At 35.4% G+C, this 20,254-nt stretch overlaps 2 protein-coding genes and 1 pseudogene across 6 annotated transcripts; 2 read left to right on the top strand and 1 right to left on the bottom strand.

Annotated features, from left to right (window-relative positions):
- Positions 1 to 6,887: 6,887 nt before the first annotated feature.
- On the top strand, positions 6,888 to 17,123 carry LOC107031652. 5 transcript variants are annotated; one of them, XM_027911758.1, is made up of 6 exons: positions 6,888 to 7,185; positions 12,636 to 12,903; positions 12,971 to 13,120; positions 13,312 to 13,486; positions 14,318 to 14,509; positions 16,774 to 17,123. In XM_027911758.1, the coding sequence occupies exons 2-5, from the start codon at positions 12,858 to 12,860 to the stop codon at positions 14,436 to 14,438; spliced, it is 492 nt and encodes a 163-aa protein (XP_027767559.1). In that variant the 5' UTR covers positions 6,888 to 7,185; positions 12,636 to 12,857; the 3' UTR covers positions 14,439 to 14,509; positions 16,774 to 17,123. The 5 variants fall into 5 exon arrangements, 4 of the variants coding, with proteins under 4 accessions (XP_027767559.1, XP_015088580.1, XP_015088579.1 ...); XM_015233093.2 differs by having other exon boundaries at positions 6,889 to 7,185; positions 16,869 to 17,113; XM_015233092.2 differs by lacking the exon at positions 16,774 to 17,123 and adding an exon at positions 15,525 to 16,739 and having other exon boundaries at positions 6,889 to 7,185.
- On the top strand, positions 10,590 to 11,773 carry LOC107031653. The gene is made up of 2 exons (XM_015233095.2): positions 10,590 to 11,236; positions 11,326 to 11,773. The coding sequence occupies exons 1-2, from the start codon at positions 10,818 to 10,820 to the stop codon at positions 11,408 to 11,410; spliced, it is 504 nt and encodes a 167-aa protein (XP_015088581.1). The 5' UTR covers positions 10,590 to 10,817; the 3' UTR covers positions 11,411 to 11,773.
- On the bottom strand, positions 15,773 to 16,418 carry LOC107031651 (annotated as a pseudogene).
- Positions 17,124 to 20,254: the final 3,131 nt, after the last annotated feature.

Raw genomic sequence — 20,254 nt, forward strand, 5'->3', positions numbered from 1 at the left:
GGTCAGACTTCCCCATCTTCCTTCAGCAGCTTCACTACGCTGCCACCTACGGACCGTCACGAGCATGACGGACCGTCACAAGCTCCGTGGGTGGTCTCTTCTGCATTTCTTCGCTCAAAAACCTCCACATTCATCTTTGGACAAATTTCCTGCAAATAAGGAGAAACTTATATAAAAATTAGCACAAAAAGGCTTTCGGACACACTAAACTTAAGGGAAAAGTATTAATAATATCGTGAAACCACGGTATATCAGTGAGGTATAATTATATTAATAAATCAGAGTAGGCTCTACTACCTAACAATTCTCCCACTTGGAGACTGACTCAGTCATCCAAAAAATACATTCTCAAAAAAAATCTCTTTATCATCAACATCTTTATCGCACCGCAACATCTGTAGCAACAACTACAGAAGACCAACCGAGGTTTTACATAACCTCAGTTTCCCAACATCAACACATTTCGTCAACATGTCTGCCGGGTTCTTTGAACCCTCTATCTTCTCCAAGAACATATCACCGTCCTCCACTGCCCTGCGAATGAAATTGTATCGCCTTCTGATGTTCTTTGTCTTCGAATGATAGACTGGATTTTTTACCAACTGTATGGCACTCTAGCTATCTGAGTAAAGAATCTTCTCGCTCTGCTTCTTGCCCAATTCCTCAAGATAATCTGCCAGCCATATCATCTCTTTCCCAGCTTCAGCTATTGCCACATACTCAGCTTCAGTAGATGAAAGAGAAACACACTTCTGAAGCCTGGACATCCAACTCACTGTTGTTCCACCTATGGTGTAAATGTACCCGGATGTACTCTTGCTCGAGTCAACATCCCCACCAAGATCAGCATCCACAAAACCCTGTAGAGTCACCTTGCCTTTGCCAAAACAAAGTGAAGTACTGGATGTACCTCTCAGATATCTCAGAAGCCACTTCACAGCTTCCCAATGCTCTTTCCCAGGGTTCGCCATGTACCTGCTAACAACTCCCACTGCATGTGCTATATCAGGTCTAGTGCAGACCATAGCATACATCAAACTACCAACTGCTGAAGCATATGGAACAAGTGCCATGTGATCACGCTCCTCGGCAGTCTTGGGTGACTGCTCCTTTGACAATTTAAAGTGATTTGCCAATGGAGTAGTCCTGGGTTTAGCATCATTAACCCTGAATCTGCTCAGCACCTTCTCAATGTACAACTCCTGAGATAGATTTAAAGTGCCAGCAGATCTATCCCGAGAAATCTTCATCCCCAAAATCTGCTTTGCTGGACCCAAATCTTTCATCTCAAACGCTGCAGACAACCTTGTCTTCAGATTGTTAATCTCCCTCATACTAGATCCTGCAATCAACATATCATCCACATACAAGAGTAGAAAGACATATGAATCAGTGTATTTCTTGAAGTAACAACAAGGATCCTTTTCAGCTTTGCAGAATCCACTCTTGGTCATGAAGGAGTCAAACTTCTTGTACCACTGCCTTGGTGCTTGCTTTAGTCCATACAAGCTCCTGGTGAGCTTGCACACCATGTGTTCCTTGCCTGGAACCACAAATCCTTCCGGTTGCTGCATATAGATCTCTTTGTCCAGATCTCCATGTAAAAACGCTGTTTTTACATCCATTTGCTCTAGATGTAAATTCTCCGATGCAACAATACTCAACAGAATTCGAATAGAGGTTAACTTCACAACAGGAGAAAATATTTCAGCATAATCAATACCTTTCCTTTGTGAATATCCTTTAACCACTAAACGAGCCTTGAACCTTCTTTTGCCATCTGGTTCAGTCTTGATTCTGAACACCCACTTGTTCAGCAAAGCTCTCTTCCCTGCAGGTAGCTCAGTCAACACCCATGTGTCGTTCTTCTCAAGTGACCTCATCTCATCATCCATGGCTTGCTCCCACTTGATCGAATCCTCCACCTGTAGGGCCTCATCAAAAGACTCTGGTTCCCCCTCATCAGTCAGCAATAGATAGTGTAATGAAGGTGAATACCTATCTGGTGCCCTGATGGATCTGGATGATCTCCTTAACACCTGCTCAGGTGTAACTTGCTCCACTTCAGATTCTTCAGTAGGAGTTGGTTGAGTATCTGCTTCGACATCTCTGGGGTTACTCTTCTCCAACTCAACCTCAACTCCCACTTGCTTTGTAATCTCTAGAACCTTCTGCTCTCTGTCCTTGTACAGGACAGACTCATCAAATGTCACGTCACAATGTCTCAGGATCTTTCTGTTCTTGTCATCCCAAAACCTGTAACCAAACAAATCAGAACCATATCCTATGAAGTAACACTTCACAGCCTTGGCATCAAGCTTGTCTCTCTTTTCTGGATCAACATGAACATAAGCAGTGCAACCAAAAGTCCTCAAGTGTGAGTACTTGAGTTCTTTTCCTGTCCACACCTCCTCTGGAATCTTGAACCCTAAAGGAACTGATGGTCCCCTATTGATCAAGTATGCAGCTGTGCTCACAGCATCCGCCCAAAGTGTTTTGGGCAGCCCACAGTGTATCCTCATACTCCTTGCACGCTCATTCAATGTTCTGTTCATCCTCTCAGCAATTCCATTCTGCCTTGCCTTACCAGGAACTGTTCTCATCAATCTGATTCCCTCAGCTGCACAGAATGCCTTGAACTCTGATTTGTCATACTCTCCTCCATTGTCAGACCTTAGGCATTTGACTTTCAAACCGGTCTGATTCTCAACTTCAGCTTTCCACTTCTTGAAAGTTGCAAACACATCTGACTTATGCTTCAAGAAGTAAACCCATACCTTCCTGCTGAAATCATCAATGAAGGTAACATAGAATCTGGATCCTCCAAGTGATGATACTGGAGATGGTCCCCAAACATCTGTATGGACCATTTCCAACCGCACTTTCTTTGGCTCTCTAGGAGTCTTTGTGAAGCTTACTCTTTTCTGCTTGCCCATAACACAGCTCTCGCAAAGACCCATATCAACAGACTTCAGACCCTCTAATGCTCCTTTTGCAACCAGCATCTTCATTCCTTTAGTACTCATGTGTCCAAGTCTGTTGTGCCACAGACATGAACCGGAAGCACCTTCAGCAACAGCGGCCATGTTTATACACCCTGCAGTGGTGTACAAGGTTCCAGATTTGGTGCCACGAGCTACTACCATAGCACCTTTCACGATCTTCCACGAACCTTTCCCAAACTCTGCTGCATATCCCGTGCTATCCAACTGACCAACAGAGATCAGATTTTTCTTGATCCCAGGAATATATCTGACATCCTCCAATGTCCACTGGTTTCCCGAGGTGGTCTTTATGCAAACATCCCCCTTTCCTTCAATCTCTAAGGCTTTATTGTCAGCAAGATATACTTTTCCAAAATTTCCAGATTTGAAATTTTGGAACAACTCCTTGCTTGGAGACGAATGGAAAGATGCACCAGAATCCAAAATCCATGATTCAACCGGGCTGTTCACACTAAGGATTAGAGCATCCCCAATGTCCTCTGCTGAATTTACAGAATCATTGTCATCTCCAAATTTCTGATTCTGTTTCTTCTTTGGCTTTGTACAGTTCGTCCGAAAGTGCCCTTTTTCTCCATAGTTCCAACAAGTCACGTTTGATCTGTTCAGGGATTTTCCTCGATTCTTTGATTTTGATCGACCATGTTGATTTTGGCCTTTTGTCTTACTTCTCCCCCTTCGATCAACGCTGAGAGCACTGCCCGATGAATCTCCCACTTCTCGTTTGCGAATACTTTCGCTAAGAACAACATCACGGATTTCATCAAACTTCAGTTTCTCAGATCCACGGCAACTGCTAATCGCAGCAACAATAGTATCCCAAGACTCGGGAAGAGATGACATCAAAATCAATGCCTAAATTTCATCTTCGAAACTAATATCCACAGAATTGAGTTGACTCACAATCATATTGAACTCGTTTATATGATCAGAAACGGATCCATTCTCAGACATCTGTAAATTGAACAATCTACGTATCAAATATACCTTGTTCATAGCCGATGGATTAACCATTAAAAAGTAGAGGTACCTCAAATTCAACGATCTAGAAATGACAACAATAAATCACACACACAGACACGATCGATTTTGTTGTAAGAAATGTATGCAAGAGAAGCTAAGGGAAGAATCGAATACAGAAATATGAGAGAAACCTCTCTCTATATATATCCAACAAACGGTAAAGGTCATAACACTCTGGTAAAAAGAAAACCTTTCAGAAAGGTCGCGATCCATTGGAAAAGGCACAACCTTTGAAACAGTCACATCCCTTTAGAAAAGACACAACCTTTCATAAAGGTCACAATCCTTCGACAAAGTCACAACCCTTCAGGAGAGTCAGAACCCTTCATTTCATGTTCACACCTATTGTTAAATCATATCCATGAAAATTGTGTAATTTGTAAGTAGAGATTGATTACATCTAGATTAGTGGGTTTATGTTTGAACTTTTCATAGTGAACAAGTATTAGATATACTCGGCCAATCAGTATATTTTTTCACGCCCCGAGCATATACCCTGGGTGAGACTGGTACTCGAAAACCATTGTTGGTCCTAAGCGAATCCTTGGCCTAACTTACTCACTCAGCGGAAGACTTAACTTAACAAAATAAACTCAAACAAAACTTAAAATGTTATAGAGAATACATTCAACTAGCCAAAAAGGCCAGTCTCAACATAAGATAATGGAATGAAAAGATTAAGAAACTAACATCTAACTCTCTATGAAGCCTCTAAAACAAAGATGGATGTCGGGACAAGACCTCCGATCATCCTGACAATGCAATACTAAAAGAAAAGTAAAAAGAGTCTTTAGGAATGCGAGGAGGCTCACCAACTGACTCTGAGTGCTCAACTAGATCAACGAGGCGCTGGATACCGATCCTGGTTATCTGTGTTTACATTATAACATGATGCAGAACAACTGGCATCAGTATATTTAATGTACGAGTACGAGAGTTGGAATGCTAAACACAACTTAAGCTTTAAAGGAATATGAAAGGAACACTTACAATGACTTTACTCAACTCCTAAATAACTTAACTCAATATAAATCAATATAAGGCATATGCAATATATATGGAAAGCTTGTAAAAAAAGTGGAAAACAACTTAGTTCGTTAAAGAAAATGCAATAACAAACTCAAATTTACTCATATAATAAAATAATATAGTTTTTGTGGGAGTTTCTCTAACCGACAACCATCACTATGAGCCTAAGTGGTGATATAACGTCTTGCCCACACTGTCAAAACTGTTCTATACTTTGCCATCATATAGAACGCCTTAACTAAGTGGATCCACTACTCTACGTTAAAAAGCAACTTTATTAAGGAGTCATCTAACACGTATGATCCTTTACTACCCATAATGGCTACATGATTTATGGAGACTTGAGTTAATATGAACTCGCATCCCCATATCATTGCTCAATACTACCACTAAAATATAGTTAGCTCATAAGTTTTAAAACTACTTCTTTCTTTGATTTGAGATAATTACTCAAAACATAGCTTAAAAGCTCTCTTGGACTCGATGTTCCCTTTTTTGCTCAAATGTGAAAACATCTTTAAACTATTTGAGGATGCATAGTCCCCATATTGAATAAACGAACTTCAATCTTTACTCTTTAGTTAACTTGAAATTTAAGTCTTTAAACAAAGTTAAAGCGTTTGTGAAAGACTTTTGAAAACTTTATAAGCTTCCCTTTGACTTGATTCTTAACTCACTACGAGAAATTGACCTAATGTAACGCTTATTTGGCAACAGTTTTACAACAGTGGTAATAGAGTATGTGTTGCAACATTTATAACCGTCACAATATATCCTTAGATATAATAGAATAATTTCTGATATAAAACCGTGGATCATCTATATAATCGCCGCAATAGATAATCTATGGCCACATACTTATTAACCGTGGCAAAAGAACAGTTTGTGGCAACAGTTTGGTTAAGTGAAAACTAAAAAGAATTGCTTAACCCGTGAATTTTAGAGTTAATACCTCAAATGGTCACTCAACTTTGCACTATTCTCTCAGAAAGTCACTCAACTTTCAATTTTCCCTCAAAAGTCACTCAACTATGCACTCTTCTCTCAGAAAGTCACTCAACTTTCAATTTTCCCTCAAAAGTCACTCAACTATCCACTCTTCTCTCAGAAAGTCACTCAACTTTCAATTTTCCCTCAAAAGTCACTCAACTATCCACTCTTCCCTCAGAAAGTCACTCAATCTATTAAATTATTTTTAATTAAAATTTATTGATATTAATTATTTATATAACAAACCAAAAATTTTAAAAAATGAATTAAATCATTTAGTGATCCACCCACCTAAGCCGACCCATTAAAAAATATGATATGACCCATTTTATTTTATCTTTAATCCTAAATTAATCTAATCCTAATTCAAGGTTAAAGAGAGGGATTAATTTAGGATTAAAGATAAAATAAAATGGGTCATATCATATTTTTTAATGGGTCGGGTTAGGTGGGTGGATCACTAAATGATTTAATTTATTTTTTAAAATTTTTGGTTTGTTATATAAATAATTAATATCAATAAATTTTAATTAAAAATAATTTAATAGATTGAGTGACTTTCTGAGGAAAGAGTGGATAGTTAAGTGACTTTCTGAGGAAAGAGTGGATAGTTGAGTGACTTTTGAAGGAAAATTGAAAGTTGAGTGACTTTCTGAGAGAAGAGTGCATAGTTGAGTGACTTTTGAAGGAAAATTGAAAGTTGAGTGACTTTCTGAGAGAATAGTGCAAAGTTGAGTGACCATCTGAGGTATTAACTCGTGAATTTTATGTGAAAATTTTATTTCCCTTCATTAATTTAGTAGGCCCACATTTTTTTTTTCATTTTAGTGAACTCAAAAATACATTTCCAAATACGTACCTATTTCATTTTTTCAATTATCAAAATCAAAGGGATGAGTTAACCTAAATTTCCTGAACCATATGATTCTTTCATCTTTCACAAAAATCTTTGAGCTTCGGTGAAGAGAATCAGTAGTCTTCTTCTTCAGTGACTCCTTCATCTTCCTACAAAAAAACATTCAGCTTCTCCTACAGTGGTCGTTTTGTTCGATTTGAAGTGTTCATCTTCAGTGGACTTCATCCCCAAAAGTAGTATTCTTTAACATTAAGCTTCTGGATAAAGAGGTTTACTATTTTTAAGGTGATTTCTAAGTCCTCATTGTCTCTATTTCGTTATAGATGTATTGTTTTCCAAAATCAGAAATTCCATTGAAGGGGCTTCTAAAAAATCGTAAGGAATAACAGATGGGTTTGTTGAAATATCTGTTATTTGTTCTGATTTAGGTCTGTTTAACATAATCCATTTGTAGTTAAGACTTTGTACTCAATTTTGTTAAGATTCTATAACCCTGTGAAAAATCATTGAGAAGTTGGGTTTCAGTTTTATAAAAGAACTGTTGTTTTATAGTTGATTTTGTCCTAGGGCTTTGGGTATTTTGATTTGTATTTTGAGTTTAGTCTATCTATGTGAACTAAAATTTTCCATTGATCGAAAGTTTGAAGTTATTATTGTGAAATTTAATTTTCATATCATTATGAATGTTGCCAAAGTTTACTGATTTATGGAGAACAATTGAATGCTTAGCCCATTTTTCTTAGGGATCACATATCCACACTCTGTAACACAACGATTCTTTATTCAACCTACCACACTGCATACTTAAATTAGGTAGGTATTTATTTTTGTTTGTTGGTTTGTTTCCTGATGCTAGAGTTTGATGTTTTTATTTTATTTTATTTTCTTCTACATTACAATGGGAGAACTTTCTGACTTATCATAGACATGGGTCCTTGTTTTAGTTGAAAGGTGGAAGAGGATAGGAGCTAACTGATAGTTGAAGAAGTGAAAGAGGGGTAGGAAGGATCCAAGACAACTAGCTAGACTGTTTAGTAGCTATTTCTATTGTGGCTGCATGTCGAAAGTTATAGTTTTGCACATAAAAAGCATAATTTATGATTTTCATTCTTCTGTAGGGAAGTAATATTCTTTATGATGAAAATATCTTTCATGTTTCATGTTTCTATTGTTTTGCACACAACAAGAATTTGAGCTGGAACTGGTCCAAAAATTATTGGTGTATTAGTGGGCCTTGTTCATGCTTCTCTGTCTCATTGTCATAACATGGACACTACTTATTGAATCTTAGTTTTCATAAACCTTGTTTTTGATACTAAGCTTGTAAAAATTGCAAAATTACACTAAAATTACATTAGTTAAGTACTTTGAAATCCTTTAACATAAACTAAGATGGGGTAAGTCTTATCCCAAACAAATAGAGAATACACAAAGAAGATGTGCAACTCCTTGCTTAAATTGTTCTCTCTAGCCTCTGTGCAAGTGTAATTGAGAAATTCTCTAGCTGGAGTTTGTCAGTTCAGTAGAATTTTGTCTCGGTGCCATTCATTCATTGGGAAGATTATTGTTTAGATGGACTTATAAAAAGTAACTGATAAGTCAAAAGCTAAAAAAGTTATATACATGACTTGTTCAGAAATTTGTTTCAGGAAAATAAGGGACTTCAAATTTCATATAATATGTAGAATTGGCTGCTTATTTGAAAAAAATGTAAATACTTTTGTAAAGGTAGCATAACATATAATAAATAAAATATTTTAAAAGATGATAAAAGATAAGATTCTAATTGTTAAAAATCACTCAATAGACGAGTCACCAGATTTATTCTCTAAATTAGATCATTTACAATCATAAATTTTTTTAGAAACAAAAAAAAGTATAAGAATATCATTGAAAGGAAAAGTTTTGTCGATATTGCTTGTACTCATGAATTATTTTCTTTAATGTTTTGCTCATGTGACATAGGATATTAAATAGATGTTGGAGATAAAACTTGGATGGATCTCCGAAGATATGGAGTTAATGATTTCCTAGATAAGACATTTGAATGAGCTTTCCAAGGAGATGAAATATTATGTCCTCGTAAGAAGTGCTTTAATGGTTATTGGCATTGTCGAAATGTGGTGGAGGATCACTTGATTTGTCATGGGTTTGTTCATAGATACACCAAATGTGTTTTCCATGGAGAAGGGTTTCCTCAAGAAATACGCAGCATCCAACCAATGATGATGAAACTTTCGACAGACAAGACGATATTGATAAACTACTTCAAGATACTTTTAAAAATGTAGCGAGTGACCTGAGGCATGAAGGAGTAAGAGAGGGACCATCTGAAGATGCAAAGCGATTCTTTAAATTAAAAGGAAACAAGACTTCTACCCGGGGTGTAAGAACCTTTCTAAGTTGAATTTCACCATTCGGTCATACTTGTTTAAATGCATTCACAAGTTGAGTAATGTAGCCTTTTCAGATTTGTTGGACTTGATAAAACAGACATTTCCCTTTGCTCAGATACCTGAGTATTTCTACAAGGCAAAAAAAGGTGATAAAAGATTAAGGTCTTCATTATGAAAAAATTCACGCATGTCCTAACGATTGCATGTTATTCTGGAATGACATTGTAAAGTTAGACAAGTGCTTAGTGTGTGGATCTTCTAGATGGAAGAATGTTTGTGCTGACTTGACTAATAAGGTCACTAAAATTCCAGCAAATGTTTTAAGGTACTTTCCTTTAAAGCCTAGGATTCAGAGGATATTCATGTGTTCTGAAACATCTGTAGCTATGAGATGGAATGATACTGAATGACCCAAAGATGAAAATTTAAGACATCATGCTGATGGAGAAGCTTGAAAGGATTTTGATTCCTTGCATGCTGACTTTGTTAGTGATGCTCTAAGGTTAGATTGGGTCTTTGAAGCGACGGTTTTAATCCATTTCAAACTATGAGCATTTCCCATAGCACATTTCCGGTCATCACCATGGATTTGCATGAAGTCGAAGTATATAGTGTTGTCAATGATTATTCCAGGTCCATTGTCTTCTGGAAAGGATATAAATGTATACTTACAACCAGTGATTGCATAGTTGAAGGAACTATTGGAAGTCAGAGTGGAAACATATGATGTTGTAACTAATTAAACATTTATGTTGCATGTAACTTTATTGTCGACAATTAGTGATTTTCCAGCATTGGCAATGTTGTCCGGATGGAGTACCAAGGGAAAATGGGCTTTCCCCACTTGTAATCATAATACTTGTTCCAAATATCTCAAACACAGTCGTAAGATGTTTTATTTGGGTCATCGAGCATTTTTACCTCATGATGGTCCATGAAAAAAATTTCATATTTTTTGAGTTGCCGTATTGGGCAACCAACAAATTGAGGCACAATCTTGATGTGACTCACATAGAGAAGAATAGTTGTGACAGTTTTCTTGGAACTTTATTGGATATACTTGGAAAGTCCAAAGATCATATAAATTCTCGCTATGATTTGCATAAGATAGGGATACACAGAGAGCTTCACCAGTAAAAGATTGTGATACTGGAAATATTCATTCGGCTAAAGCTTGTTTCTCTATAAAACCAGATGAGAAAATGTTATTTTGCATTGTTTTAACAGATACCAAATTACCAAAAGGATTTGACTCTAATATATCAAGTCATGTGCAAGTTGAAGATATGAAAGTTTCATGATACAAAATATGTTCATGTCATATTGCATTACTTGATCCAGGTTGCTATTAGAAAAGTGTTGCCCAAGAATGTGTCTTTGGTCTTAATTAGGTTGGGGAATTATTTTAGAGCCATATGTAGTAAGGCTATAAGGAGAAGCGATCTTGATAAGCTGAAGGCCGAAATCATTGATATAGAATATGAGCTTGAAAAGTTTTTTCCTCCATCTTTTTTTGATATAATGACATATTTGCCTATCCATTTAGTGAATGAAATTAAGCTTGGAGGCCCGACTCATTTGCGTTGGATGTATTCTATTGAAACAACTCTGTGTCACTTCAAGGGGATTGTTCGTAATAAAAAAAATTCAGAATTGGCAATAGTAGAGGATTTTTCAGCTATAGATTGTTTGACCTTTATTTCGAGATACCTACATGATACGGTGAAGACACCATTTAATAGGTATCAAACCGAGAGTGATGAGGACAATCAAATAGAGGAAGGTAATGCTCCATCTTTATTTCCTAAGACATGTCATCCAATCGAAAGTATGAATAAAAGGAAAGGGAAGACTTTTAACGTGGAGAATCATGAGATGTATGGAGCTCACCCATATGTTTTGTTCAATACCGGAGATGAAAAAGTAGACACATTCATCGAGTAAGATAAAATAGTCATTTGTTTCTAAACATCATTTATATTTATGATAATGTGTTTTACATTGATTAAATTGCATATCATTCTTGCAGGAAACATAAGAATTTAATTTACAATCGTACTAGAGGAAATGCATGGGTAAATGCACAAATCCGTAGTAGAGAATTTAGTGATTGATTTAGGGATAAAGTTAAAAATATTGAAGTGTCCAATCATTTAAGATGGCTTGCTAAAGGGCCTAATTTTGTGGCTAAAAGATATACTGGATATTTCATTAATGGATATAGATTTCATACAAAGACATGGGATGTCGCTTGCAAGACTCAGAGTAGTGGAGTTACTTTGTCAACATCAACAAATAGTTTTGCTAATGCTAGGGACCAAAATCCTATCGATGGAATGGTTATCTATTATGGAATTATTCAGGATGTCATTGAGATTGATTATTGGGGTTGCTTTAGTGTTATACATTTTAGATGTGATTTGTTTCATAATGAAGTTGATGAATATGGATTGACTTGGGTATACTTCAATAAAAAAATGCAGCATGAATGATCCTTTTGTACTAGCATCTCAAGTGCATCAAGTTTTTTTTTTATGTGGAAGACCCAATTTAGAAAAATGTATATTATGCAAGACATAAAGTTCCAGTGGATTTTTATGATTTAGAGGAAGAGAATTGTCCTAATATTGAAGAAACATTTTGGAGAGAGACTAACGATGACATTGGTTCATTAGAAAGAGTACTCGACGTGGATGTGGATGACTTTAATTTGATGATACTGATTGGGATTGGATGGAGGCTGATGATTGACAAAGGATCTTCCAAACTTGTTCAATACATTCTATTCTTTGTTTTTTACATAGTGAGTAATAAATACCTTTTTGAGTTTCGTCATATAAAGTATGCATGTCGATTGCACTCTATTTGGATATCTGCCTATTTGCTATTGCTAGTTGCTTGATTTCTACTTAGTTGTTCTGAAATATTTTCTTGCTAATGTTGGTACTAGATATATTAGTTATTAAAATTCTTTGTTTATTTCTATGTTATACTTCCCTTTGTATCTTCTGCCATTTCTCCAAAATAACATTGAGTAACAGACTCTTGAAAGTTAGATTTTAAACTAGTTAAGACATAAATTATTTAATCAACTTCATCTTGAATTCCTTGCTTGTTATTCCTCTTGCCCAAGATAGAATCTTCCTTGTTGAGTAGTTGAAACATGATCTACTGACCAACATTTTTTTCAAATAAGAAACAAGAGGAGCAGGATTCTTTATAATATGCTTCAGCTACTACTGATCGTATTATTGTTTGTTCTTCTCACTTTCATTGTTTATGATATTCACATTTGAAAATTCTGCACTAAGAGGCTTCTTTTGTCTTATTTTTACACAGACATATGCTTAACTTGGATCATTATCATTCTTGGTGAATAAAAAACGACGGTTATTGACAACAAATGAAATTATTCAAGATGTAGAGTCAGAGAAAGGACAAATGCTTAAGTTAATTGAACAACAAGCAGTAGCACCACAATCTGAAGCTAATGGACAATTTGTGGAGGAGCAGCCTCTTGAACAGCCTCTTGAGCAGCAACCTATAGAGGATCAAGTGTAAATGAACTATGTCACTCATTCACCTGTTGAACAACTTGAAGAACAAGGTAACATATAGACTTAGAAAGTTACTAAATTCATCTACAAATTTTAATTTCCTATATTTTCTTATAGTTGAAGGTATTTCAATTAAAAAGAAAAGAGGTCAATCGCAAATGCATAATGTACATGCACGAAAAGAGCGTAAATTGATCTTATTGAATATTCTAGATCAACCGATTGGTCCAACTGAGGACATTGTGACAGAGTTAAGTACCTTCCTAGGTACGTTGGCAAGAAATGCGATTCTTTTCCCATTTTATATATTTGATTAGAGGAGCATGGATACTAAAAAGGATTTATGGCATTATACTAAGGTTTGGAGTTTCCAATATTTAATTTCCTGTAAAAGTATTTTACTTCAATTGGCGAACTGAATGACACCAAATTGTAAAAGAAATACATTATTCTTGAAGCTGCCAAAAATTGGGCTTTGACAACAATTCGAGATGATTGGAGAAGGCATAGAAGTGAGTTGAAGATAAATTATTATGATCCATATGACAATGATGAAATTCGAATGGCAAAAAACCTGGTCATATTCCAGAATGTCAGTTTAGAGAGATCCTTAGGAAGTCGGAGAAATTTAAGGTAAAATTTAGTTTAGAATCTGAAACATCCAGCTTATTGTTCTCCACATCTCTTTTGTGATATAGTTGCTTCTGCAACTTTATTTTTCCTTAACCCTCTCTTCTGCTATTCTTTTCTCTGTTGCAATATTGTTGCAGCTTGTTACTTCTTCCAGTGTGGTACTAGTCACAACTAAAACAGAAAATTTTGCTCAAATCATATAGAAAATGTTCCATTGAGTGAGATAATCATGCTTATCTCACTGTGTATGCCTTTGTTTACATTATTGATTTATTTATTTGCAGAATATCTGAAACAAATAGTAAGAACCGAAAAAAGCTAATGAATTCACACACAGCAGGCAAAAGAGTTTTGATTTAATTGTTACTAAATTGGTGTGTTCTCTTATTTATTATCTAGTCTTAACTAGTCATTTAAGCAATTCCTGATGATTATTTTTATGTGACTAGGAAAAAGAAAAGGAATCTGTATCCGCTAAGGAGCTATTTGTGGTCACAAAAACAAGAAAACCTGGTCATTTGTACAAGACATCGGATGAGAACACAACCATTAAAATTGCACGAATACTGTTGATATTTTTTTAATGAGACCAATTATATATTTAAAATTTTAATTTATAAGACTCGTTGTTGGATATGATTTATTAGGCTGAAATTGAGGAAATTGAAAAGCAAAGGAGAACAATTAGTCAGTCTGTTGATGTATTTTCATTTGTCATGGGTCCTGAACATTCGGGACGTCTAAGACTATATGGAGTGGGGGTTACAAAGACAACTTTGAAAAAGAAATTTCTCAATTCTGAATCAACTTTAAATGCAACAAATGATGTAGTGCAACAAATCCAAGAAAGGTTGGAAAAAATGGAGAAACAAATGGAGGAACAAAGGAGAACTATGCAACAAGAAGTTATTGCAGATGTATTCGCAAAACTTCAGCAAGCAAGATTAATTGATCCTAACATACTAGCAGCATTGTCCGTTCCTTGACAAGGAGGAGCTACTTCTGCTCAAACAGCTGAGCAAGGTTAGTGTCACTAAATATCTGTTTAGACTATCTCTTCTTCTATTAATACTACTTTATCTTTCTCTTGAAACTCTATTTCATTTCTCTGTTGCGACTCTACTTCTCATGGTAGTAGAAAACATTAATTCTCTTGGCCACCCTTAAAGTTTATATTTCGATATCCTGGTGGACTAGTTTAGACTAGGTTGTTAACAGACATTGATGATGATTTGAGTTTTTTAAGCCATCCTTCCTGATCATTTCCCAGTGAATCTCGAGACAATTCCATATTTAGATTATATGACATGTACTTTTATGGACTGTTGTAACATTAAGGGACTATGAGTATTTTAATGTGTGTTGGACTGCTGTAACATTTAAGGTACTATTAAGTACGGCCTTGACGATTTTATTATTCCCTATTTATTCTGATTGTGGCCTTGTCGGCCATTTGGTTAGCTGAGTATTTTCTAGGATCAACCTCGTCGGCTATGATTTATTTAGTATCAACTAACATCATTCTATATACTGTTGTTTTAAGAGATTTCCCTTTTTTTCTCGTTGTAGCAGTTCAATGTCTGTTGGACTGCTGTAACATAAATGTTATAAGAGACTATTGAGTACAACCTTGTCGATTTTGTTATTACCTATTTCTTATGATTGTGGCCTTGTCGTCCATTTGGTTAGCTGAGTATTTTCTAGGATCAACCTCGTCAGCTATGAGTTATTAAGTATCAACAAACATCATTTTATATACTGTTGTTTTAAGAGATCTCCTCTTTTTTCTCGTAGCAGTTTAATGTCTGTTGGACTGCTGTAACATAAATGTTATAAGAGATTATTGGGTACATTCTTGTCGAGTTTGTTATTACCTATCTCTTCTGATTGTGGCCTTGTCGACCATTTTGTTAGCTGAGTATTTTCTAGGATCAGCCTTGTCAGCTATGATTTATTAAGTGTTACTTGTTCTGTTCACTGTTCTATATACCACGGTTCTAGTAGATCTCTCATTTGTCATTTGTTCTGTCCATTTCAGGTCATTCTCCCAACGCACATGGCCTCTAGAAATGTCCAACTATTGAAGTATTAGTGATGCACTGATGCTATTAGTGCAATATTGTAAATTGTACCATGTTATTACTGAAATAAGAGAAATGATTTGTGTTAGAATTATTCCTGAGCCACATAGAGTGGTTTTGGGAAAGGAGTGAAAAGAAGACTAGAAAATTGGATAGCTGAATGAAGCATAGTCTAGTTTCAACATACCAGATATTTTGTTCACTGTCATTCCATAACAACTTTTGCTCCAACAACTTTCATTTTCTCAATTATTTAATCTGCTTCGTCCTTTGACACTTCCTTCTTGAAAACAGTAGGAGTTTTCTCAACTAAGTCCTTTGCTTCCTTGAATCCCAAAATCAGTAAAACTTCAGACTTCTTTGATTATCTTTATCTTTTGAACAGACTCATATGACTCCAGTTTAAGTTCAAAAATAGTTTTCTCTGTTTTCTTTTCCTCCTTAGCTGCTTCTGGTCTCTTCATAGCTGCTGTTGCCAATCCAGCAGCCCCTGCCTTCAAACCCAACCATTGGTTGCTCGGTCATACCTAACTTCTTCATAAGAATGGAAGACAATTCTGAAACTTCAACCAAGGTAAGTCCCAAAACTTCATCGACAAGTCTCCATACCCTATTCGATGGAGGATTGCGATGCTCGGTTGGATAAAAAATTGCAGGATCATAATCACTGGAAGCTTTCTCTAGTCAATCTCTACTTCTTCCTCCTCTTCTTCCTCTCTCCTAGCAGGCTGATCAAAGTGTCGAGTCAAGACGGTTGAGGTAACAAAATGGTAGTTAGCCACATTAGATTAAACATATTATATCAAGAGTGCACAAGACAAATGATGCCTCAATCGTGAAATCAAATTCATTTCTGAAATTCTACTGCATAGGGAACTATACTAGAAAGCAACCATCTACTAGTATTTCTGCTCAATCAACAACCTGAATATTATTGAGTTGACGAATCTATGACAGCGGCAATTGTAGACAGTTATAACTGAATATTGTTGGCTTCCATGTTTCCTGCCTTTTATCTGACCCTACTTCTTCCCTTTCTTTTAGTGTCTGGCTAATCTGAATCAAATTTTCCAGTAGCTTCAGTGTTGTCACAACTGAACTGAACTAAGAGTGATGTAATAATTCCCAATAGCAGTATGCAAATATCTATAGCAACTATGCTTTTAATGTCATTTGAAGCTTATTGAATTTATATGTCTGTTGCAGATATTGAGGGATAACTTACAAATATATCACTGAAGTCATTGAACTTTTGCAACAAATTTGCTAAATTATTTTGTATTTTTATTAATTACATCTAGGTGATGATATCGATGAAGGAGATGAAAGTAGTACTGAAGACTTGGGATAGGAGCTGAATTGAGTTAATGTTAACTTTACCTAATGTTCCGAAAGTCTGTTATTTTTTAAGCTGGAAAAGTACTCTATGGTGAATCTGTATATTTTACCCTTTTTGAATGGTTGAATGATGTTTATATATATTTTTTTATCGATATTACGTACACAACCATGGATATTAGATTATAATTTTGGTAATTAAATATAACTTCTTCGCATGATCTTTTTATATGTGTTTTATGTTATAAAAGTTTTGCAATGGCTCAATTTATAATATATGTTTGGAACCAATAATATATATATGTTGGGATAGCCTAATATTAATCGTCCCAATAGGGATACATTAATTATTGCAAAAAATATAGAATTATTGCATTACCCTGTAATAACTATAGCAATAGACATAGAGAAACAATTATAAATTGATGCCTTACCATATAACAACTGTTGCAATAGGATGAAATGGTTGTTAAAACAATCGTAGCAACAACTTAAAGAGAACTGTTGTATAAAACTCTATGGTGATACTGTGTTCATCGTCGGCAATGGATTGGAAATAAATGTGGCATAAAACTTTATTCCGACGGTTCATACCATGCCAATAGATCCCTAACCGTCGACAATTTATTAATTTGAAAATCGTCGCAATATGTCCATAAACTGAAACAATTATAATAACCGTCAGAAAAAACCGTCCCAATAGAGCAACTGCTACGCGAGTTGTTGTAGCAGTTGCTTAAACCGTAGCGTTAGAGCTATAGTGATGGTAGAGAGGCCTATTGCAACAGTACAAAATTGTGCTATTAGGTCGAATATCTAGTAGTGCCTTCTAGACTTGACTATTAACTTTCCTTAAATTGATTATGCATTCAAGGTTATGATTCATTTTTCTATATGATTTCTAGGTGTTTAGAAGTCATTTTGAGAAGTTAGAATCAATGGAAAGTGTTAGTACACTTTAAAATGACTTAAGTGGACTGAATGATGAAAAACTGGTGAAAGCAATGATTGGGACAAAGCTCGGGCGCACCACACCAACTCCAACTTACTGCGGCTCATTTTGGGTGTAGTGCAGGTGTGCCGCTCCAGCCCCTCGGGCACTATAGGGATGCGTCATGCCATCCCCTTCCCTGGCAAACCCGACAAACTTTTCAACTCATTTTCTGACCTTAATTTGATAATTTTTTATCTCTTTTCTCAAATTCACTTTAGATTCAACTACCCAAGACATATACACAAAGATCTACTCAAACCACTCAAGAAAAAAAAAATTTTAATATCAAGAAATTCCTTAATCTCAATTCATGTTCAAAATGAAAGTAATTCAAGAACAACTATCAAGAACATTTAAATTTCAATCATTTTCGAATGAATTCGCGCTGAATCAAACATGCTTTATTGGTGAACAAAGCCAATGTTATGAAAGTCTCACATAGCTTTTGGGATAAAATCCTTGATGAAACCCGAAGTCAGTTCCTTACGAAGACGACGAAATCTTGATCTTTCTTCTCCTTTCTCGTTTCTCCAAGCCCTAGTGTGAACTTCAAGTTTTCTAAACCAAATAAAATCTAATTTTACCCTAATTAATAATCTAAAACAAATTAGAATAATAGGGTATGGAAAAGACCAAAACACCCTTTAAAAATCTGAATTTGACATTTCCTTATTTCAATAACCCAACTTTCAATGGATATATCTCACTCATAAGATCTCGGAATCGCGCAAACTTGGCGACTTTGGAAAAATTATGAATTAAAGGTCATGATTCATGTTTCTAAATGATATCTAGGTCTTTAGAAGTCATTTATAGTAGTTAGAATCAATCAAAAGTGTTAGTACACTTAACAGACTCAATGACAAAAAACTGATGAAAACGATGATTTGGGCGCATCCCGAGCGTGCAACATTAGCCCCAAATTATTGGGGCTCATTTTGGGCGCACTGCAGGCACACCGCGCCAGCTCTTTGGGCGCTACGGGGGCGCATCGCTCCAGCTCCTCCCTTAGCAAATATGATGAACTTTTCAACTTGTTTTCGACCTTAATTCGATTATTGTTTATTCTTTTTCTGAAATTTACTATAAATCGAATCATGTACCCAAGACATATACACAAAGATCCAACTCAAACAAATCAAGGAAAAATCACTTCAATATCAAGAATTTCATTAATCTCAACTCATTTTCAAGAACGAAAGTAATTCAAGAACAACTATCAAGAACTTTCAAAATTTCAATCTTTTTCAAAAGAATTCACACTGAATCAAACATGCTTGGCACGTGGGTAGACAAATCCAACGTTATGAAAGTCTCAAATACCTTGTAGGATCAAATTCTTGATGAAACTCGATGTCAATTTCTTACGAAGACGACAAAATCTTGATCTTTCTTCTCCTTTCTCTTTTCTCCAAGCCCTAGCATAAACTTCAACTTTTCTAAAACCGAGTACAATATGAATTTATTCCAATTAATCACCTAAATCGAATTAGGATAATAGGGTATGGAAATAGACCAAAACACCCAATAAAAATCTGGATAGGACATTTTCTTATTTAAACAACCTAACTTTCAACGGGCATATCTCACTCATACGAACTCGAAATCGCACAAATTAGCTGCTTGGAAATATTATCCAAGATCTCTCCTACAGTATCTAGAAACACACCTAAATCATTATGAGCTAGTTGTTTTGATCGTTTGAAGTTGACAAAAATTCAACTTTAACACACTTAACAAATCTACAGATTTTTATATTCTTTCCAAAACTGACTATTTCAATTTTCTAACTTCTTTCTAGTTATTTGTAGTTACAGAGTGTTACATATATGATATTTTTGAACCGTCGAGCTTTGGTTAATACCTAACATAAGTCACTCAATCAATCCTTGAAATGTTTTTAGTTCTCGTTATTTTGTTTATAAGTGCGTAGAGAACTGTCTTATCACATTGTCTTTGGAGTGGCTTACACTTTACACTTACATAGGTGATTTCTTAATGTGTTATCCCGTAGAAACACTATTTTATATATCCTGTATCAAACTTAGAAATCATTAAAAAGTCCTAATGTTTTATCCTTGTTACTGAACATTGTCTTATCATGAGAAGTGACCATAAAAATATTTTGACAATGTTGAACCATCATCAATGACTTTATTTGATTTCCTTGAACCTAGATCTTTGAATCTTCAGTTTTCTAGGTAGATTTACTGCCACAATGACTTGTCCTTAATCATAGTCAAATTCCCTTTGATAATCTATCAACTCCTTCTCTAGTTAGGCCTTTTGTAAGTGGATCCGACACATTATCCTTTAACTTACATAGTCAATTATGAAAATTTAACTAGAGAGTAG

The sequence above is a fragment of the Solanum pennellii genome, chromosome 9 (assembly GCF_001406875.1).
Source record: "Solanum pennellii chromosome 9, SPENNV200".
Lineage (NCBI taxonomy): Eukaryota > Viridiplantae > Streptophyta > Magnoliopsida > Solanales > Solanaceae > Solanum > Solanum pennellii.